This window comes from Amblyomma maculatum, chromosome 2, assembly GCF_055883805.1.
Source record: "Amblyomma maculatum isolate TAMU_Amacu chromosome 2, ASM5588380v1, whole genome shotgun sequence".
In the NCBI taxonomy this organism is placed as follows: domain Eukaryota; kingdom Metazoa; phylum Arthropoda; class Arachnida; order Ixodida; family Ixodidae; genus Amblyomma; species Amblyomma maculatum.
Window position 1 is genome coordinate 84,332,824 of NC_139345.1, and position 18,506 is coordinate 84,351,329.

The 18,506-nt window shown below is 45.3% G+C and overlaps 1 protein-coding gene across 10 annotated transcripts in view; it reads right to left on the reverse strand.

Moving 5' to 3' along the window:
• The window catches only part of LOC146199172 (uncharacterized), a 210,027-nt gene that overhangs the window by 58,344 nt on the left and 133,177 nt on the right, over positions 1-18,506 (reverse strand). For all 10 annotated transcript variants that reach the window (XM_084594635.1, XM_084594630.1, XM_084594636.1 and 7 more), the window contains 13 exons: positions 15,246-15,349; positions 13,992-14,050; positions 13,738-13,865; positions 13,237-13,370; positions 11,227-11,315; positions 10,985-11,134; positions 8,601-8,803; positions 8,296-8,441; positions 7,331-7,464; positions 6,707-6,898; positions 4,436-4,641; positions 636-775; positions 417-550 (listed from right to left, as the gene is read on the reverse strand). In XM_084594635.1, the coding sequence (XP_084450761.1) occupies positions 417-550; positions 636-775; positions 4,436-4,641; positions 6,707-6,898; positions 7,331-7,464; positions 8,296-8,441; positions 8,601-8,803; positions 10,985-11,134; positions 11,227-11,315; positions 13,237-13,370; positions 13,738-13,865; positions 13,992-14,050; positions 15,246-15,349 (1,819 nt within the window). The remainder of the gene's footprint in view (positions 1-416; positions 551-635; positions 776-4,435; positions 4,642-6,706; positions 6,899-7,330; positions 7,465-8,295; positions 8,442-8,600; positions 8,804-10,984; positions 11,135-11,226; positions 11,316-13,236; positions 13,371-13,737; positions 13,866-13,991; positions 14,051-15,245; positions 15,350-18,506) is intronic.

The window sequence follows — 18,506 nt, forward strand, 5'->3', positions numbered from 1 at the left end:
AGTCTGTCTTTGTATTCTGGTGACTGCCAAAGAACGAGCGTCTCACTCCTTCGTCGTAATTTAGGCTGGCGTCACGGCCTTGCCTTCTTTATTATTTTAACCTTCTTTTCGTGTTGCTAGTAAATAAAAGGGGCATCAACCAGCACATGCGAAATCGAAAGCTCTGTTGTGAAATCACAGAAAAGTATTCGTGGCACGTTAGAGCGAGCGTTTAAATTTCAAGCTAAACGTTGCAGCACTGTTCTTTGGCGCGAATGACAGGAACGAAGCTCTACGTCTTAGCCAATCTCAACTAAATTTAATGCGTTCTAACGAAGCTTGTATGTTACCGGGACTGCACGCTCCATGTCTATGGATTCTGTGCGGTGCTGCCGTACATCAAATGTGCCCATTGACATCGGAGTGGCTCGTCTCACCTTTTTCGGGTCCACGGTCAACGTGTGAACGAAATACTCCGTCAGCTTAACCAGGTAGTTGTTAATCCACTGAACCAGCAACTCAAGGTCAGTGGTTGTCTTGAAGAGCTGGGACACTGTGGTCTGCTGGCTGCCTGGAGAATGAAAAGAGGGCAGAGCGCTAATAAAGAGAGGTGTCACGAGCAACTGAATGAAGAGTGAGACAAAAGTCTTTGTTACCCATAGTTTCCGAGAGCATGTCATCGCTCGTGGAGAGGAACGTGGCTATCTTGAGCAGGTAAGGTGCCAATGTGTTATTCAAGTTTGTGTCCAGCTCTTGAAAAGCGACGCTGACCAGCTGCAGTACCGCACTTGCCTTTCTGGAAATCATACATGCGCACGCGAAACATTAAATATTAGTCAGAAAGAAAGTGCTGGCACGAAATTATTGCACAGAAGTGCTGCTGCGTGGTCGTAAACTAAGCTACTCGCAACGCCATTCACTAAAGAACTGACTTGCGACTATCAGATAGCTTTGACAATACTGAATAGCGAGCTGTTCGATACCCAAGATCACAATGAAAAAAAAAAAAAAAATGGAAAACCGTAGTTAAAACCTATCTAAAGTTTCGAGAAAAACATCTCTATGTAAGATATTTGCTGTCTACTATTCGTTTGTTGGTTTTATCTACCTTGAACAAGTTCCGTACGGTTTGGGTGAGTGCTTCTCTTTATCATTAGAACCCAGTCGAAAAACGCAACTTTCCTGCAGTGTCTTTGGCCGTTAACGTGTATTAACAATAGACATGCGTGTATTCAATAAAGAGAAGTACTACAGACCACAAAAACGTACTGGAGAAACAACTGCAAGACAACTACAAAACATATAAGAACTGCATGAATATCTTGCATTAAGGCAAATAAAAAAAAAAAAGGTCGTATTCTATTTTAGGCACTATCTTCTCATTGTTTTCCGGTTGGGCATGCCGTAGTTTACAGGTACAAGATGACTTCAATTTGTCTTCAATATCCCTTCAATGTAAACATCTTAATACTATATTGCCGAAACGTATGCTTTCTAGACCTGCCCCAAGCACTTGGCGCCAAAGAATATGCGCTGAATATTTAGCAAAGCTCTTTCAAAAGCACTTAATGGTTTCTGCCAGTGATCTTGTGGCTCTTCCAATTCACTTCTATTATATGGATGTTTTTTCCTTTTTTTTTTAAATAATAGAAACGTCAATTACTAGGGTTTTCATGTACTAAGTTAATAAAAATTCCCATTCGTTTTTGTTTGATAACGGCTGATAATAAATAATGCGACCGGATAGGCTTGCCAAAGCTTGTAATTTTTAACACTTCGCTATAAAATAAAGACAAGTAGGCAAAACAAAACAAACACAAGAAAGAAACTTTGGCAGCGATTGAACTGAGCTAGATGAATGATAGCTCAGTTTTGCATAGTTTTGCGTGGTGCATCATTTGTTTTTGAATTCTATTTGTCAAGATCTTTTCAACGATATACGACATGCCGTTCCAGTGTAGTGAGAAACTTTAATCGCAATAACTAATTAACAATAATTAAAATCTATAATCAGTGTAGTACAATTGCACTCGATATAAGGCATCCGATGATATATGGATTGATGTTCTAGCTTACTTCACTTAACAAATTAACGGTAGTTAAGAAGACTTAGAATTAGTACAGTGCGATTTAGCACTCACACTCGACATAAGTTATCCAACGATGTATAACTTGGAGTTGTAGCATAAAGGTAACTTTTATCAGAATTAACTAATAACTTGAATTAAGATGCGTAATAAGTAAAGATCAATTATACTCGACCTAAGCTATGCAGCGATGTATCACCTGTGTTACTATTATATTCGACATAAGTTACACAACGTTATAACACCTGCGTTGCCAGGGCTTGACTCGAAGGTAGGACATTGAGACTGAAGTGAAGGTCAAACTGACGCAGTTCGCCTGCTCTACTTTTACTCTCAGTAAAGCTTTGCCTCCAAAAGCCACAGCTTCGGCCCCAGCAAAGACGACGAAGCTAGGCGAGCGCGAGCCGAACAGAACAGACCCGGCGTCCGGCTCTAACAGTCGCCTTCCTTCTTCATAAGGTCCACGGACCAGGGCTCACCGATTTTGTCCATGGATCGGCTTGAGCAGCAATAAATGTGCCGGCTTCACAACTTGTACCGCTGTGCCCGATGTATTTGGTGACCGTGGACAGCTCGAATGACCCGCAACCGGCGCACCGTAGCGCGCACCAACGTTTATAAATATATACTATAAACGCTGACCTGCACCGTCAAGCTCCTGCATCTCTGCCATGGACGCCGCTCAAGACGAATGACTCCAGATCGAGCCCTCAAGTTTATAGCTAATGGCAATACGTCGGCACAGCCCCATCGTTCGCTTTTGCGCAAATGGCGTCTTAGCCTGCTGAACAGTGGGTGTCCGGTTACAGATCTGGCGGTACCTTCTCCAGAGGACAGAGTTATCTGCCGATCTTTTCTCCAAGCTTGATCTTCCACCACCAGGTGAGTAAGACAAAAAGCCGCTTTCAAGGTATTTTGCGTACTTCTTTACTGCACTGCCGCAAGGACCGCACCAATTTCTTTGGCTAAGGAATCCCCTCGACCCGCGAGCTCCCTTCCTGCGGCAACTCCTGGTCAGCTGTGTTAATCGGTTCTCGCTCTTGCAAAGTCGCCGCTACCAGACGACTCCTCTCGGGAGGATGAGAAGAAGGAGTAGGAAACCGTTATCGAGGAAGAGGTTTCAGGAGTCCTCTCATGACAACTGCCTCAACCCTCCCTTTATGCTTTCTGAACCTTTCGCGCCCATTTCTCGCTCGCGCTAGCTAGGCGAGCGCAAGCCGAAACAGGTGGTGGTGGTCATCTCCATCAGCTTTACGGCGCTTGGTCTCCGCTTTCGCCTATGGCCCGGTATCAGTGGATATGTGTTGGCTCCACATCTCGCACCAGAACCACAAGCTAGTGCGCTACAAGAGACCACCTCGAAGCGAGCGACAGCAGCACAACGTAATATTTCACGCTAGACTAACCATCCTTGACACGAAAACGCAGTCGCGAGGACCTTCAGCGAAAGGTGAAAGGCGTAAGCTAAGATTCATTAAACGGCCAACGGCTTCAATGCCCTGTCGATGTATGAGGCCCAACGAGAATTGTGAAACTTCCGTGCTTAAGCATAGCTCGCTTCCGACTACGAAGGCGTTAAAAACATCAGATAGGCTTTCTTGAAGGTCTAATAGACCCCCGCGGTTGCATGCGTAGTAAATCGTCCATCACGGCGCGCAATGCGCGAAGTGTGTCGCATGTGACACAAGCTGACGCTCCGTCCGCACACGCCTCGCTGTGGAAACACGAAAGAATATGCAAATCTTTCTCAGGCTCAAGAAGCGTTTGCATACATTCCGCCGTTCGCAAGTGTCGCCATGATGCAATGCAGGAAGCTCGGAAGGGTCTGACACGGAAAAAAAGACGTCGTTCCATGTGCTGGAGGCAAAATCTTGACAGGCATGGGTCGATGCCATATTCCTATGTTTTGCTTTTCACAATCGTTTCCGTTGGTGCATAGGTCTTGAGTTTTCAATGCTTGGAGGCGTCGGTAGGAATTCTATAGAAAACCCACGGCAGCTAAAACGAGCGCGTAATGCTTTCCCGCGCAATATTGACCACACCGTCACTGCAAGTAGTCAGCGTTCTTCCAAGCTCCGGTGTTCAAAAGCATGCCTATAAGGAATGCACCCTTCGTAGGAGGCTTGCTTATCAAGACCCTATAGCTGCTTAACGATGACTCTACCTAGAAGAAATTCAGCTGTGTTTTCCAGGGATGGACACAAATAGAACACATGCTAGTCCTGTCATGTGTGCTGTTGCGTTTATTAAAAAAAAAGGCGCTGCATTTCTTGCCATGAGAACCTTGGAAAGGGCTCATTATTTTCTTTGATTTAACGCAAAACAGCCGCAGATGGGTAGAAATACGCGCTTTTGTTGTGTATACATACCCTTCCGGAGAGTCATCGGCGCCAAAGGCAGCCCTGGCGTTCTTGAGAGCATCCTTCATGGCCGTTCCATGCAGTGCAGCGACGTCGGGAAACGCCGAAATTTGCTTGCTCCTTAGCAGCTCTACGTTTCTCAGAAGCACGGTCAGGTGCGAGCCCATCGTAGTCCAGCTGAACGGAACGTCCTGGCCGTGGTTCACCTTTTGCATCTGAAACGGACGCATTGTAATTCGTCGAGAAGCGCATGGGTCGGATTAAGGCGTGCCAACATATATCTTAGAGACCACTTTACAGCCCTATCTTCGCTACACTGACTTTATTATCATGAATTGCCCTTTTGCAACGAGCGCAGATTTTACGGTCTTGATAAAACGTGCAGGACTCTCCGGAAGTTAATAGGACACTTCGCCTACGAATGGGGTGCTTGCGCAAATGAGGTGCTCTCTTGCACACTTTGCGTTCTAGAGGCATCAGACAGTGAAAAGAGCCGCACTTTTGGCTGTGTAAAATGTTTGGCGACCGGACGCCCAGGCGAAGCCACACCGCATGGTTCGGTGAGTATCTCGGTCACACGTACGCGAAGCGGCGCGGAAGCTTTTGACAATTACCGCACTTTCGACGCGTTTCACTGTGAACCACTCGTGTTACACTCACGAAAAAAATGCTGCCTTTGTTATTTTCGCAAGGCTGCAATATTCTGAAACTATGCAATTGTACAACCAGAGGACGAGAACTGTTTTCCTAGCAATTAAGCGCCGAGGCGCGTTGGCTGCTTCTAGAGGTTTCCTTTCGATAAAGTTCAATGTTTGCGTATTAAGTGGTGCCATCTCCTAGGTCTGCTTATAAACAGGTGTTACGGTTATTCTAGAGCAGCGTGTCAAATCTCACATAAGACGAACGAACGCGGAATTCGGCGGTTAAAGTACATTGCCAGTACGATTGGCTGGATGATGTGGACAAAAGGAGAAATAAAAATGGCGCTCACCACAAGCTTATACGAGGAGTGATCAGCGTTCGCTAGAGCGTGAAATTATTACAGAAATGTCGATGCCAGGGGAACGGTACGTCGGTTGTACTCGTTTATGTTACGAATGCGAAGGCAGAGACTATAGCGGATCATGTCGGGACAGCGCGGTTGACAGTGGCCCGAGCGCGTGTTTTTCACGAAGTCTCCTGGCGTTACACGTCGAGCGTGAATTTCTTGTGCTTCGCGAGGTTGACGCTAAAGCTGTCGGCAAGGGCATCTGGCACAGTATACGACTGAAGCCTGCGATGAAGGACTTCATGAACTTCCGGATGCATTCCCAATGTGTGTTTTGCGGCTTTGGACGACCGCGCGCCCTGCTCGATGACGACGAAGGTTGCACGGCCCGCAGCAGTGTCTCGCGTTGTCGCGAGCGTGCGAGTGTCTCTCCTGACAACAGCGAAGCTAGCGCGAGCGAGGACGCCTAGTGTCGGCGCCTCTGGACGGCGGACAACGCATAGGCGGCGGAAGTTCGCTATGATAGCTAGCGCTGTAAATAAAGAAAAAAAAAAAAAAACTAATTTGAGTGATGCACCCTCCTATGCTGAACATGTAGAGTCGCGGACAAAAGTGGTATATTCCACGCGAATCGCAACGATTGCATTTTTTTAGTATAAAAAAAAATGCGTCACACAAAATTGCTCGGACTAGATGGAAATTCTATCAAGGAAGGTACGTTATGCATATCTCAAAAATAACTGCTTCTCTGTCGAAAAAATCTGGCGGGCAGTTTTCTCGCAGCGCGTGGAATATACCACTTTTGTCCACGGGGGCACGTGAACCCCGGAAGCTAGTAGGATTGCGAATGTCTCCTTTTCTTTATTTGCTGTTTTCTCTGAGAAAAATGAACAAACGTAAGCAGCGATGGCGGAGAACTGAGGACGAAAGGCGGCTGGTTCGAATGAGAACAACATGATTGCGGTGACGTGCATGAAACGGGAGCTACGTGTCGTAGAATGCGGTTGTTTCAGGACCAATTTCAGCTCCAATTCAGGCGACATCGAATAGTTAACAGCGTTTTGTGAAGTCTACATTTCGGCCCATTCAGTCGAACAGACGCATAGAAACAGATTTCGGCACGAGGCTGCATATCACAACAGCCAGTTCATCCGCGTAAAAGTTGAAGAGTTCACTATAGTGTCGGATTCTCTCTTCAGTCGGATATCAGCATTACATAAAATATTTGAGAAAAATTAGCAAATTTTTTTTTCTACAACTACAAAAACTAATACGGATGATTTTTCACTCACCGTTGTGGAGATCGCAGCTACGTGGCGTTCAGAGAAGAATTCAGCCATGAAGAATGGAATCTGCTGGCACATCTTTGCTTCCAGTTTTCTTAGGCTGTCTGTATTCCCCACGGTCAAAAGATCGGCGAACGAGCCGCTATGACAGGGCACGTAGAACTTCTTCACTTTGTTCTCTTCCAGTTTCTCGATGAGCTGCGAGAGTACGTTACCGTTACAAGGAGGTTAATCTTCAAGCTCTTAATTTCCATTTTTCTTTCTAAATTTCTTTCATCTTCCCCTGTCGCTCTAATCAAGCTGCGTTTTCGTAACGCGTGTTAACAAAATATCATTAAGAAGAAGCCAGTTAAAACAGGTATGGACAATCAGAGAAGTTATAAAGTGAGAATGGGGTATATTTGTTCTCAAATGAAGCAGTGAATGAAAATCAGTCCATTATTTTTTTTTTTTCTATGGCAATAAAGGTGGACCAGAAACGATGTACATCCTTTCCTCCTTGTTCTCAAAATAAACGAACAAATGTAATTTCAATAAGAAAATCTCACATTTTCACATTTTCTACATTACCAAAACATTTTGTACCAAATATGACCATGTAAAAAAAAGATATTAACAAGATGCACTCACATTCCCTAAGTCGACTTGGAGAACCTTCGTTCCAATACGAATGAATTCCGGCACAAATTCTAACAGCTCGGTAGCCAGGACATTCAAGCTAGGTACGTTCAGAGCGATGTTGCGCACAGTGATCCCTCCTTCCACTGAAAAAAAGAAGAAATATGTTTGAAATTTGTATGCTAAATTTTAGCGCAGAGGGAGACAATTTTCACATTTTCACATTACGAACATGCTCCTTAATGAATGTTCATGCGCCTTTCAGTTCAGTTCAGTTCAGTCGTTCAATCGTGTCCGACTCTTCGTGACCCTATGGACCATGTCACGCCACGCTTTCCGGTCTCTCACTATCTTCCTAACATCACATAACTTCATCTGCGGTGCCTCGAGGATGCCATCCAACCATCGCTTTCGCTGCCTACCCCTTCTCCGGTGACCCTCAACTTTTCCCAACATCAAATCTTTCTCCAGCGACTCCTATCTTCTCATCAGATGACCATGCGCCTTTCAGTCTTTTGTGCCAAAAGTAACCAGGCTGAATGTTTTGCTTCTCGCTTTTATTCTACAGCCAATATATGTATTCCCAGAGGATTACAACTTTTTAATAAGCGAGGACAGGAAGTCCCCTTTAATTTGCACAGATATACAGCTTCAGAACTGGTACTAATTCTCTACTACCTGTCTGGGAAGCGGAACAGGCAGCCCGGCTACTTTTGGAAAATACGGTACTTTGTACCACGCGGATCATAAGAAGGAGTGCTTCTACTACACATTTAGCACCCATATAATGAAGTTAATATTTTCTTCTTTTGTTATATCGCGTTCTCAAGGAAAGTCCAATATGCGCGTTACAGTTTCGGCAAGCAATACAGAATCATAACTATTTCTTATGAATGGCACTTGACTATATTGTATTAAAATGTGTTATGCTGTCAAAGAAAAAACCCCGCATATAAATTTAAGGAACAAAGACTTACCTAGTATACCTCCCATCACCTGGTTCAGCATATCGGTGATTTGATCAGCCATGTAAAATACAGTAAGGAAGTCATTCCAGTACTTTAGCCTCTGAAGGGATACATAGTTTGATACCGTTTGGGTAATCTTCATGGCAAAAGAAATCCTGCAACATAGACGTTTTGTCTCATTTTAGTGATTGTATACTGCAGATAATTTAAGCTTGATTATTATAACATTACAACAACTTTCTACAGTATTAAGTGAAATTTCTAATGACTGAACGCACGTGTTTCAAGTAAACAAATGCTAGAACCTTATTCACCTTTCATCCCTTGTCTTGGAGTTCCACTGGTTCTGAAATCTTCCCGCAGCTTTCGAAACACCGTTCCAGTCGTATGAAAGCCTATTCAAGTTCACAGTTTTGTTCAGGAGCCGTGTTATATCCGATATCTTGACATTCATGGGATTCCATGCGGCGTCATCCTTTCCCTCCGTGGCTGATATATTTTGAAACGTTTTTAGAAACTGCAAGAAGAGAAATTGCAGTCGATTGTACAGAGACGTCGTGCTTTCAAAACGGAATAATAACAGGCGAATAGGAGACTTCTCGGTCGAATAATGCATAAAGTAAAAGCTTGTATTACGAGAACGTAAGTACGGCAGCTTTTAAAACAGGTCCACTTTTTTTGCATTTTTTGACTGCGCGTCGAACCTAAAAAAGATTAGAGCTGCTAGAGGTTGTAAACTTCTTTTCCAATGCACTTTCCTTACGGTCACTAGGTCACGTCAGGTGAGCTTTTCTGTGTCACAGTGAGGAGCCTCAGTGAAGACTGCGGCCACATGTAGCTGGGAAGCAAAGCCAGGGGGAAAAAAAATCGATTGCGCTATCGCATTGCAATCGTTTACGATAAACATTTGAAGTCAAGCGGCGACGAGCCGTTCTCGATTTCACAAGTCAGCATAGCGATGTTGCTGTTAGGGAACCTGATATAACTCCCCTCCCCCTTTATTTTGGCCTCATGATAAAGCGGTACCGCGATCGTGTTCGATTAGCTGCTGGCTAAGGTGAACACAGCTAACCGCTGCATCTCGAAGTTCGTGACGCGTCTCAGTATTTAAATGAGATTATCCGTCGTTAACTGGGCTATTCTGTGTTTATGGTCGAATGACGTCTATCGCAAAGAGTGGCTGTCTACGTGGCGGGTCCAGTTATTTGATCAAACTGAACTCGAAACTGAACGTGCGTTTTAACACCTTTCCTCACAGTTTCAGTTCCGCTTGGGAATAAGGATGACAATCAATCATATTTGTCGAAAAAGAATTGGTGAATATATTTAAGACTGCTTAGATGTGACAATGCGAAAGCATGAAAACTACCGCAAAGACCACAGAAGCCTCTCTTCTCACTGCGCCCTATAGCGCCGGCTCTGGTCTCCACTTCCGTGCTTATGTAAGCACTCTCACTTTGGATCCACTTGCAAACCTCCTTCGTCGGCACGTAAAACTCGGCTTACGTACTGAGAGATGCTTGGAATCGGATATCAGCGGTTGCTGTCGCGTTCCCGACGGAATCGAGATTTACTCTATAACAACGCACACGTTTCTTCCAAAAATCACGCATCTTGACTCTGCGTTGCGGCTGTAGGGTGCATGCTGCCTCGCGCTGAAGAAGCTCCACGGCCTGCAGAGAACGTGAAGAAGACCCCCCCCCCCCCCCCCTCCGCAGAAGCCGATGTAGATGATCCGCCCCTCCACGTGCGTACTAATGCATGAACTCGAGGAGGAACGCATAAGCACCCGCGTGGTGGCGGTGAGGAAGCTTTATTTCCAGCGGATACAGACGAGCGACCCGAATGGCCACCACCCGCTTAAACGGCGGCCGCTATCATCAGAGTCGCGTATGAAGTAGCTCGCAGGTAGGGACTGTGGGCATTTCCAGATCATATGGTTTAGATCGGCTTTGTCATAACAATTTTCGCATTTGTCTGAATAGAGTCCTTTCGAATAAAGGCAATATAATTGGGGATTTGGATAGGTAATAGTTTGAAGCTTACGTCATGATTTGGCCTGGTGTTTGGATAGCGTTTTGTCTTCTGGAAAGCCTGTAATGCTGCAGGATTTCTCTATAAGAAAACTGCCTCTCCTTGCCGGAGTTCATAGTGGGTGGGCTGTACGACCCAGCTCGGCTGGACAGTTCTCGAGCTAGGTTATGAGCCGCCTCATTACCAGCAAGAGAGGCATGAGCGGGCGTCGAGATTAAGCGAATGCGCCGGGAGGGCTGATAATTTTCCACAATATGCGCTTGTCGGGAGATTCTTCTCAACGTGTAATTACGTATCGCCAGTTTTGAGTCGCTGACCATGGTTTCTGCCGAGGATCTTGCAATGACTAGAGCAATGGCTACTTCTTCTCCAACATGGGCGCGTTGAGCACGTATAGTGCCCCCAGTTATGACTGTACCATGTTCTATTGCGTAGAGGGTATCATTGGCGCGAGCGCAGGGCAATGACGTTACACTCTCCCCACTGCTCCTCCCGCAAGCATGCCCCCCGATCCCTCGCACGCATGGGCCGCATCTCTTCCTTTCCACATACGCTCGCTTTCTTCGTAATGCTGCCGGTGGACCGCGGAAGTGGGACGCCACCCACAGTTGTTTTGATCAATAGGGTTGGTGAATATTAAAAAATAAGAAAGGGGCATACTCACTGCCGGGAAAATATCGTTTAAGAAATGGCAGGTGAACATTTGGAGGTCCTTGACTTTGTCAGGAGATACCAGGATACGAAATGTCGTCTTGAACTTATCTTCGTTGCAGGCCACATTCACTATTCCTTTGGAAGACAGCATCCGGCTGACCTGAATGATAAGCGCGCAAGTGTTGCTGCTCAGACGACAGTCGGCGTCATCACATCTAGCTGCAACCCATAGGTCATATCAATTGTACATACTCGTTTGTTCGATGAAAATGTCGCTATAAGGCTTTCTATCATTTGAGGAAACAATGCATTCTGGCCGTTCTCAAACGTTCGGTGTAAGTCTGAAAGAAAAAAAAATGAAACCACGTAATTTTTACGGCGTAGACCGTATGTATACATCTATTAACAAACAAGACAAGATCAGAATAGAACGTATTTCGAGTAGAACACAACCATGTTGGAACTGCACTGGCTGAACATAAAAGTGCACTTTGCGTTGAAACTCGCTGCGTACCTGATGGCAACGGGTATCCATTACTAATATCATTGCCTTAACATAGTAATTCGCTACTTCACAATTTCTCCACAAATTTATGTTTATTAAAATTGGGGAAACCGCACTAAAATAGGGGGCTGTATTGGGCATATCTGGAAGGATATCAAGCGTTCCGGTACTAGAAGACAGCAGTTTGAATTGAGTGAATATGTCCGCGCTCTTCTCTACCTCTAAGGTTTTCACTGAAGACGAAAAGGCATTACAGAGGGAAGGTTATGAGAAACTAACTGGCCATTGGGGTAGCCGGTAGTCTTACATCATATTCATCTCATTTAGCGCATAAAGGGCAGGACTAGAGAAATGATGCATTCTTCGTTCTGTTGTCCTGTCCTTACGGGCTATAAATGAGAAGTCGCACTGCCAGCTAGCCAACGGTTAACCCCAGTGCTTAAAGTCTGGCTCCATTGGAGGGGGGTCTGTAGTGATTCGAGCACTGGTGGAAAGGGCAATAAAGAGGGGAAGAAAGAACGCGGCTGGTTGCCTATTTTGCAAATCGTTTTATACAAAAGGGAGAAATCATTATTTTCCCCATCTCTGGTTTTCGAAAACGTCTTAGTGGTTCTTATTAATACTCACTGCGAAACTGTCGAAACGATAGAGAACAAATCTTCCGATTACACCACTGACTAGAACAAAACATGGTTGCCTGCTTTGTATTCATACAGTCCTTATACTTTCAAGCTCGAGGGCACTCGGACCCCTCTTAAATATTACTGGAGGTGTCAGACCTCCCGACACCCCCTGACTTTAGGCCCCGGTTAACCCTCTTAAAGCACCTTACATGCTTGACTGCGCTAGTGCTTTTGCGAAGACACCGCTACCTCTGTGTCCTTCGTGTGTCGCTCTTCAAGGCCACCGCCCCCTCTTCTCCTCCCCGCACACACACTTAAGAAATACACCTGAAAATGGTACCTTTTTGGTTCTCATACATTCTCTCTATACACACTCGCGAGTCATATACTCGTTGTTCTGCTCGAATTTCGCTGCGCAGGCGCATAACATGGCCACTCACGCATGCGCCTATCGCGCGATGATACAGTAAGTATCGTTAGCCGCGAGATTCCCGTGCCCCCATCAACAAAATTAATGTATCTATACATCAGTGATCAACTAATCAGCGAAATATTTTTCTGCTCCGCACTTGAGAGTTTATTCATCATCCCCCTTTCTTGAGACCTGATACTAATAACAACAATGCCACGAAACGCACCAGCATCCCCTATTGTCAGGCACAAACACACGCACTGGACATGTCCTAACCCTCGACAGACACCTCGCCTCAATCCGCCTGATGCTTACTTTACTTGGGAGAGCTAAGCCACTCAGCTCATCCGACCTTCGCATCGCGAAGCACGACACTGTCTAGACCCTACAGCTACCACCCCGCCCTCCAAGCCTCCTGGACTCATCACCTCCTCTTCACAACACAGACGTAGGCAGCGTAATAAAATATTTCACTCAATCGATATTTGCGACTAGTTTCGCAACAACAACAACAACAACAACAACAACAACAACAACAACAACAACAACAACAACAACAACAACAACAACAACAACAACAACAACAACAACAACAACAACAACAACAACAACAACAACAACAACAACAACAACAACAACAACAATAATAATAATAATAATAATAATAATAATAATAATAATAATAATAATAATAATAATAATAATAATAATAAAACCTATACCTGATTGCACGAAATCTACCACGATGCCGACAAGCCTTCCTGTGTAGTACATCGCAACCTGCCTCTTCCGTTTCATCGCCGGGGTTTCGTACTTCTTCGCCATCAGTTCATCCATGAGGTCAATCATGTCCTTTCTGAGAAATTCAAACAACGCTGGTCAAAATATGGCCGCAGCAATGCAATCGATGGTCGTTTTGCTGTACACTCGCCAATAAATGAGGCGAAGTATTCCTACTGTACGTTTTACACGTATACTAGGCGCCGTGATATACGATTCTACTCGGAAGGTGTTCAGTGAAAGGACGCCTTCAAAAAAAAAAAAGCTATAATTTTTGTGCTACTTATGATTTTGAGAGTATTGCTAAGACCGCGATGTTCAACACAAAGCAGAATTTAGCTGAACGCAATGTCTTTACAGTATTGAAACTGTATATGCTAACGACTGCGCACGCAATGAAGACACAGCTCGAAACAACGAACAACGTTCGGTGAATGACTTACATCGTTGTTGATTTATCGAAATTTAGGAAGGCTTCAAAGAAACGGCTGGTTTTGGACCCATCTCCACTCGGTGATTTAAAGTCATTCGCAAACTGGACGGCAGTATTGAGGACGTCTCCTAACGTGCCCTAAAAGAAGCGAACAATAAAAAAGTACAAGCAAGACTCAGATCAATCGGCAGGCTCCCAAACAGACGTGAAATTTCTCCTAATGTGCCCTACACAAATCGAACGTAACAAAAAGCACAAACTTACATCTCGACTAGATGGTGTACTCGTTGGAGGATTCTGATCAGCAGGGTTATTGGAGGGATCTTAAAGAGGAACAAACAAAGAAATGTACTGTATTATCAGGATAGGAGAAACGAGAGAAGCGGCAAAAACCTGCAGGAAAAAAAAAATCTTAGAGATGTATTGTTAATATATTTGGGCAGCTCACAACATGATATTTGTTTGACGACCCTAGCGATAAAGGATTATGACCATAATCTCTTTCTCGTATGCGAGAAATTAACTAAAAAAATGTCACTCTTGAACTAAAGTTCAAAGTGAAAAATATATGTTAAGTACGGCTTGTAAGGCAGCTAGTAATACACATCATAAACAGCGGTTATCAGCAGTGCGAACAGCTCGAGGCATTTCAAGGCGCAGCCACCATAAATTGCAGAAAACGACGATAAAGAGAAGTTTCTTTCCACAATAAAGCTGCACTATAGCTTGTATTCATATTAGCTGTAAACAGAAAAAAATTCGAGGACACTTTGGCGACTAAAGTGATGAAAGGCGAAAGCCTGAGTGCTGCATTCTGCTACTTGACTGTTGTGCCTGTAGCGATGAATGCTGCTACGAGTAAAGCGAGCGACTACTCTTTCACATTCTGCGAGTGCATTTATTCAGTGAATTCTGCTTGGCAGCGACGAGATCGCGCTCCTTGCATCTTCGCAGTTGTTCTACGTTTGCTGTTGTGTTGTTGATTTTACCAGGTGCGCAGCAGTAATTAGTAAATAATTACGCAATATGTATTAATTAGTATTTAGTCATCAATAAATAATTAGTAGCTAGTAATTCGTAATTAGTAATTAATTAGCCACTCTATAGTAGTTTATAATTGATTGGCATATGGCCATATAAGGCACGCATTCGCGCATACTGTGGCGGTGCTCTGTGATTGGTCGAGACCTCCATGAAGTCATCCCGTCTCGACCAATCAGAGCCATCAAAAAAGCGTGACACTTTTGCTGACGACAACGATGAGGCAATAAAAGCTTCCGCCTTAAAAAGTAGAAAAAAAAAACGAAAATTCGCATAAGTGTGCTACTTGCTGCTTTGTATTTTTCCATGAAAGTTTAGTCATTGTCATGTGCAAAGCTTGAGTAGATAAATAGAAGAAATAAAGCGGGCGGATACGACAAGCGTGCGCCGGGCTCGTCTCGCTTTGCTCTTTACTTCGTCATTAAGCATAAAACACTTTACTTCAGTCGTAAAAATCTCAGAAAAGTTCGGAAGTACCAGTTTGAGTAGCGCCGCCTGCAATCCACTCCATGATGGTGTTTACGAGTTCCTTTTCCGGACTGGGCACAACCTGCCCGACATCGTCCCAGATGGCTTTCAGCCTGAAAGGGAGGGACGCTTGTTTATTTCTGTTGAAAGCGTAACACTTTCACAGTTTTACGGCGGTATTAAGGCAAGCTGGGGAGAAAGTTTGAATGACCCCCAATGAAGTACACTATAGTCCTTAATAACTGGCATGCGAAAAAAAATCGCGACAGTTACAGCAAATTGGCGACACATTTCTCAAGTTTCTTCGAGTTCCATATTAGTGCATTTAGGTACTCTTCCCACGTTATTCATTGCTGCCGAACAGAGAGCGTATAGGCAAACTGAGTTAACTTTCGTGATCGTATACAAAGCCCTTTATGTAATGCGTTCTGCGACGGTCGTGAAAACCACCAAAACTCATGGTCGTATCTTGCGAATTAGGTGTACTGCAGTAGCAAGCAGCCGCCCGTTTGTAATATTTACTTCGCTCAATCCCGGGCTGGTAGTGAACCCTCAACTGGTGCTGCTAATTTCACGCTCTGGGCTCGAGCTCCGAATTTAGTGGTATAGTACCAGCTAAATTGAAGAGCGAAGGATCAGGTACCCTGGTAGAATCTCAGTTATCTGCCTTTTTTTTTTTTTTTTTTTCACAGCACAGAGCAATGTGGGGTAAAAAGAAAGCCCTTACCTTTCTTTTTTTCTCATTCCATTGTTTACTAACTTTCATTATAAACATTTACTTAGGTTAGAAGGAGGCCGCCAGGAGCTAGAGCTCTTGTAGCTCTTATAGTATAAGACCCGATTTTCCGCAGGTTTCCAGCTGGCCCGGGCAATCAAGCCTCCGAGTTTGTTTTTTTTTTTTTTTTGCTTTTTTTCGTTAACCTTCAGCGTTACATTGAACTGCCCGGGTCGCACCACCGACGAGTTCTTATCCATTACAAAAGTCGACCAGCCCCGCCGGGGTGGTGCAGTGGTAAGACGCCCAACTACTGTGCCGGAGTTCCGGGTTCGAACCAGACTAACGGCGGCTGCGTTTCGATGGAGGGGAAACAAAGTGGCGTCCGTGTGCTGTGCGATTTCATATCACGTTGAAGATCCCCAGGTGGGCGAAATTACTCCGCAGCCCTCCACTACGGCTCCTCTTTCTCCCTTTCCACTTTTACTCTCACCTTCCTCCCTTTCCTTACGGCGCGGTTCAAGTGCCCACAGAGCAAGTGTGACAGATAATGCGCCTTTCCCTTCCTGTGAACCATTATTATTATTAAGGTCGACCATGAGCTCTGAGAACGCGCGTTTGAGCCGCGGCGTTTTGACAGCCGCAGCGGTACATGCATCTATGACGCGTGCTCTCCGCTGCACTAGTCTTCTAAACACCTCACGCAACAGCTGTCGTTGTACTAGCAATCAGGAGCAGATTTCACTAGTGCGTGCAGGAATGCGTTTACCGAGCAGGGGAGTGCGCGCTGAGATAAATGGAGAAATGCGACTAACGTCTCATTTAGGGCATTCCGGCCTCCATCACGTCCTCCTGCCTGACTACAGAGCTTTTCCACACCTAGAGGGCTTGAAAGAAGGTATATTCGTGCCCTGACTCGGTATAGTGTAATATACATCTACATGCACCCTTTTGTTTAACCCACGCATATTTATTTGTTATCACAGGAATGCACTTGACGTCCATAACAGCGGATGTTCGGAGTGCAGAGAAATGTGGTAGCGCTCGGTCACGTAATGTGAGCCGAGTGTAGCGCTGGGTGGAGGAAAAGGAGAGGGAAATCGCGTGTAGTATCAGTAATCTCGTCCGACGTTAGGGGGCGTCACAATATATATATTGTCACGTGCCTAGCGCCGCGCGGCCGCCGTGCTTGTTGTTGTTGTGGCTGTAGGAAGAAGGAAAAGAAAGTGCACGGGCCTGCTACTGGCTCTGTAGCTGAGCCAACAACAACAACCTCATATCTATCCCAACCTTCACCCCCACCCCCACCCATACCCTCACCCCCACCCTTAACCGTTCCGCACCCCTACATCCATGAAGCAACTTAGTTCTGCCGCAAGGTAAATGCCTACCGTAAGCAGAAATAAAGACGTAATAAAAAAAAAACACCTCCGCTGTGTCGTGCAGACAGAAGAGAGAATAGAGAAGAAATAAAAGGGAGAGAAAGACGCGCGCCGCAACAACAGCCGTCGTCCACCACCAAAACGGTGGCGGGTGCAATGACGGCCTACAAAAGATAAAAATTTGGTGGCAGGCTAGCCCCCGCCGCAAGCGGCGGTGACCTACCTGTGCCAGCCCCATACGCCGCCGTGCTTGGTGCCGACGCGGTTGTTGGCTCGAGAGGCGCGCTGGTGCTGCTGGACACTGTTATCGGAGCTAGAAGCCGACCTTACTCTCGGGTCTTCGTCCACGTGTACTTTCACGGCTCCCTGTGGCTTGAGCCTTGACAATGTATATATATATATATATATATATATATATATATATATATATATATATATATATATATATATATATATATATATATATATATATATATATATACCCCTGGTGCCACCCATAGGCCCTATGTCGCAGAAAACCTAGCGTCGTCGGCTTTACCAGTGTGTGTCATTCGTGACCGAATAATCCCAAGTTGCACAGGTTCGAGCGGAGAACACTGAGAGGTGTCGGGTGTGACGTCACGTGATCTGCGGAGACTCGCGGACGCCGTCGGCGATCCTGTGGCGGGAGCCGGCAGCTGGAGTAGACTTGTGCGCACGTGACAATTTTGCCGTTGATATGAAGCCAGAAGTAGAGCTGCAGCGCCCTATGGAAACTTCCCACCCAGTAACAGCCGCGAGGAGGCGCTGAATACATGTCGCGCGGTCTTGTACGTGCTGATTGCGATTGTGACATACGGCACAGTGCCCTTTTCTGCATGGGCAAATGGAACCGCTGACGGTAGCAATTAACGCTGTCGCTTCGTGCACTTAAAATCGAAGCTTATTAGGTGTCAAGCAGTTTTTTTTTTTTTTTTCGTCTCCTTACTGTACTTAAACTTAGCCCTTGTTTCAGATGGCGAATTCTTTTTTTCTGGGATTGGACATTTCATTTACCCTCATTTTATTCGCCAGCAGTGCTTCCGTTATGCAAAATAAGGAGAGTTATATTATTCTAGTCGGTGCTTTGCAACAGCGACAGACATTAGGAGGGGCGCGCACGAGGCCGCCGGCGGAGCGCGTGAGTTGGCAGCG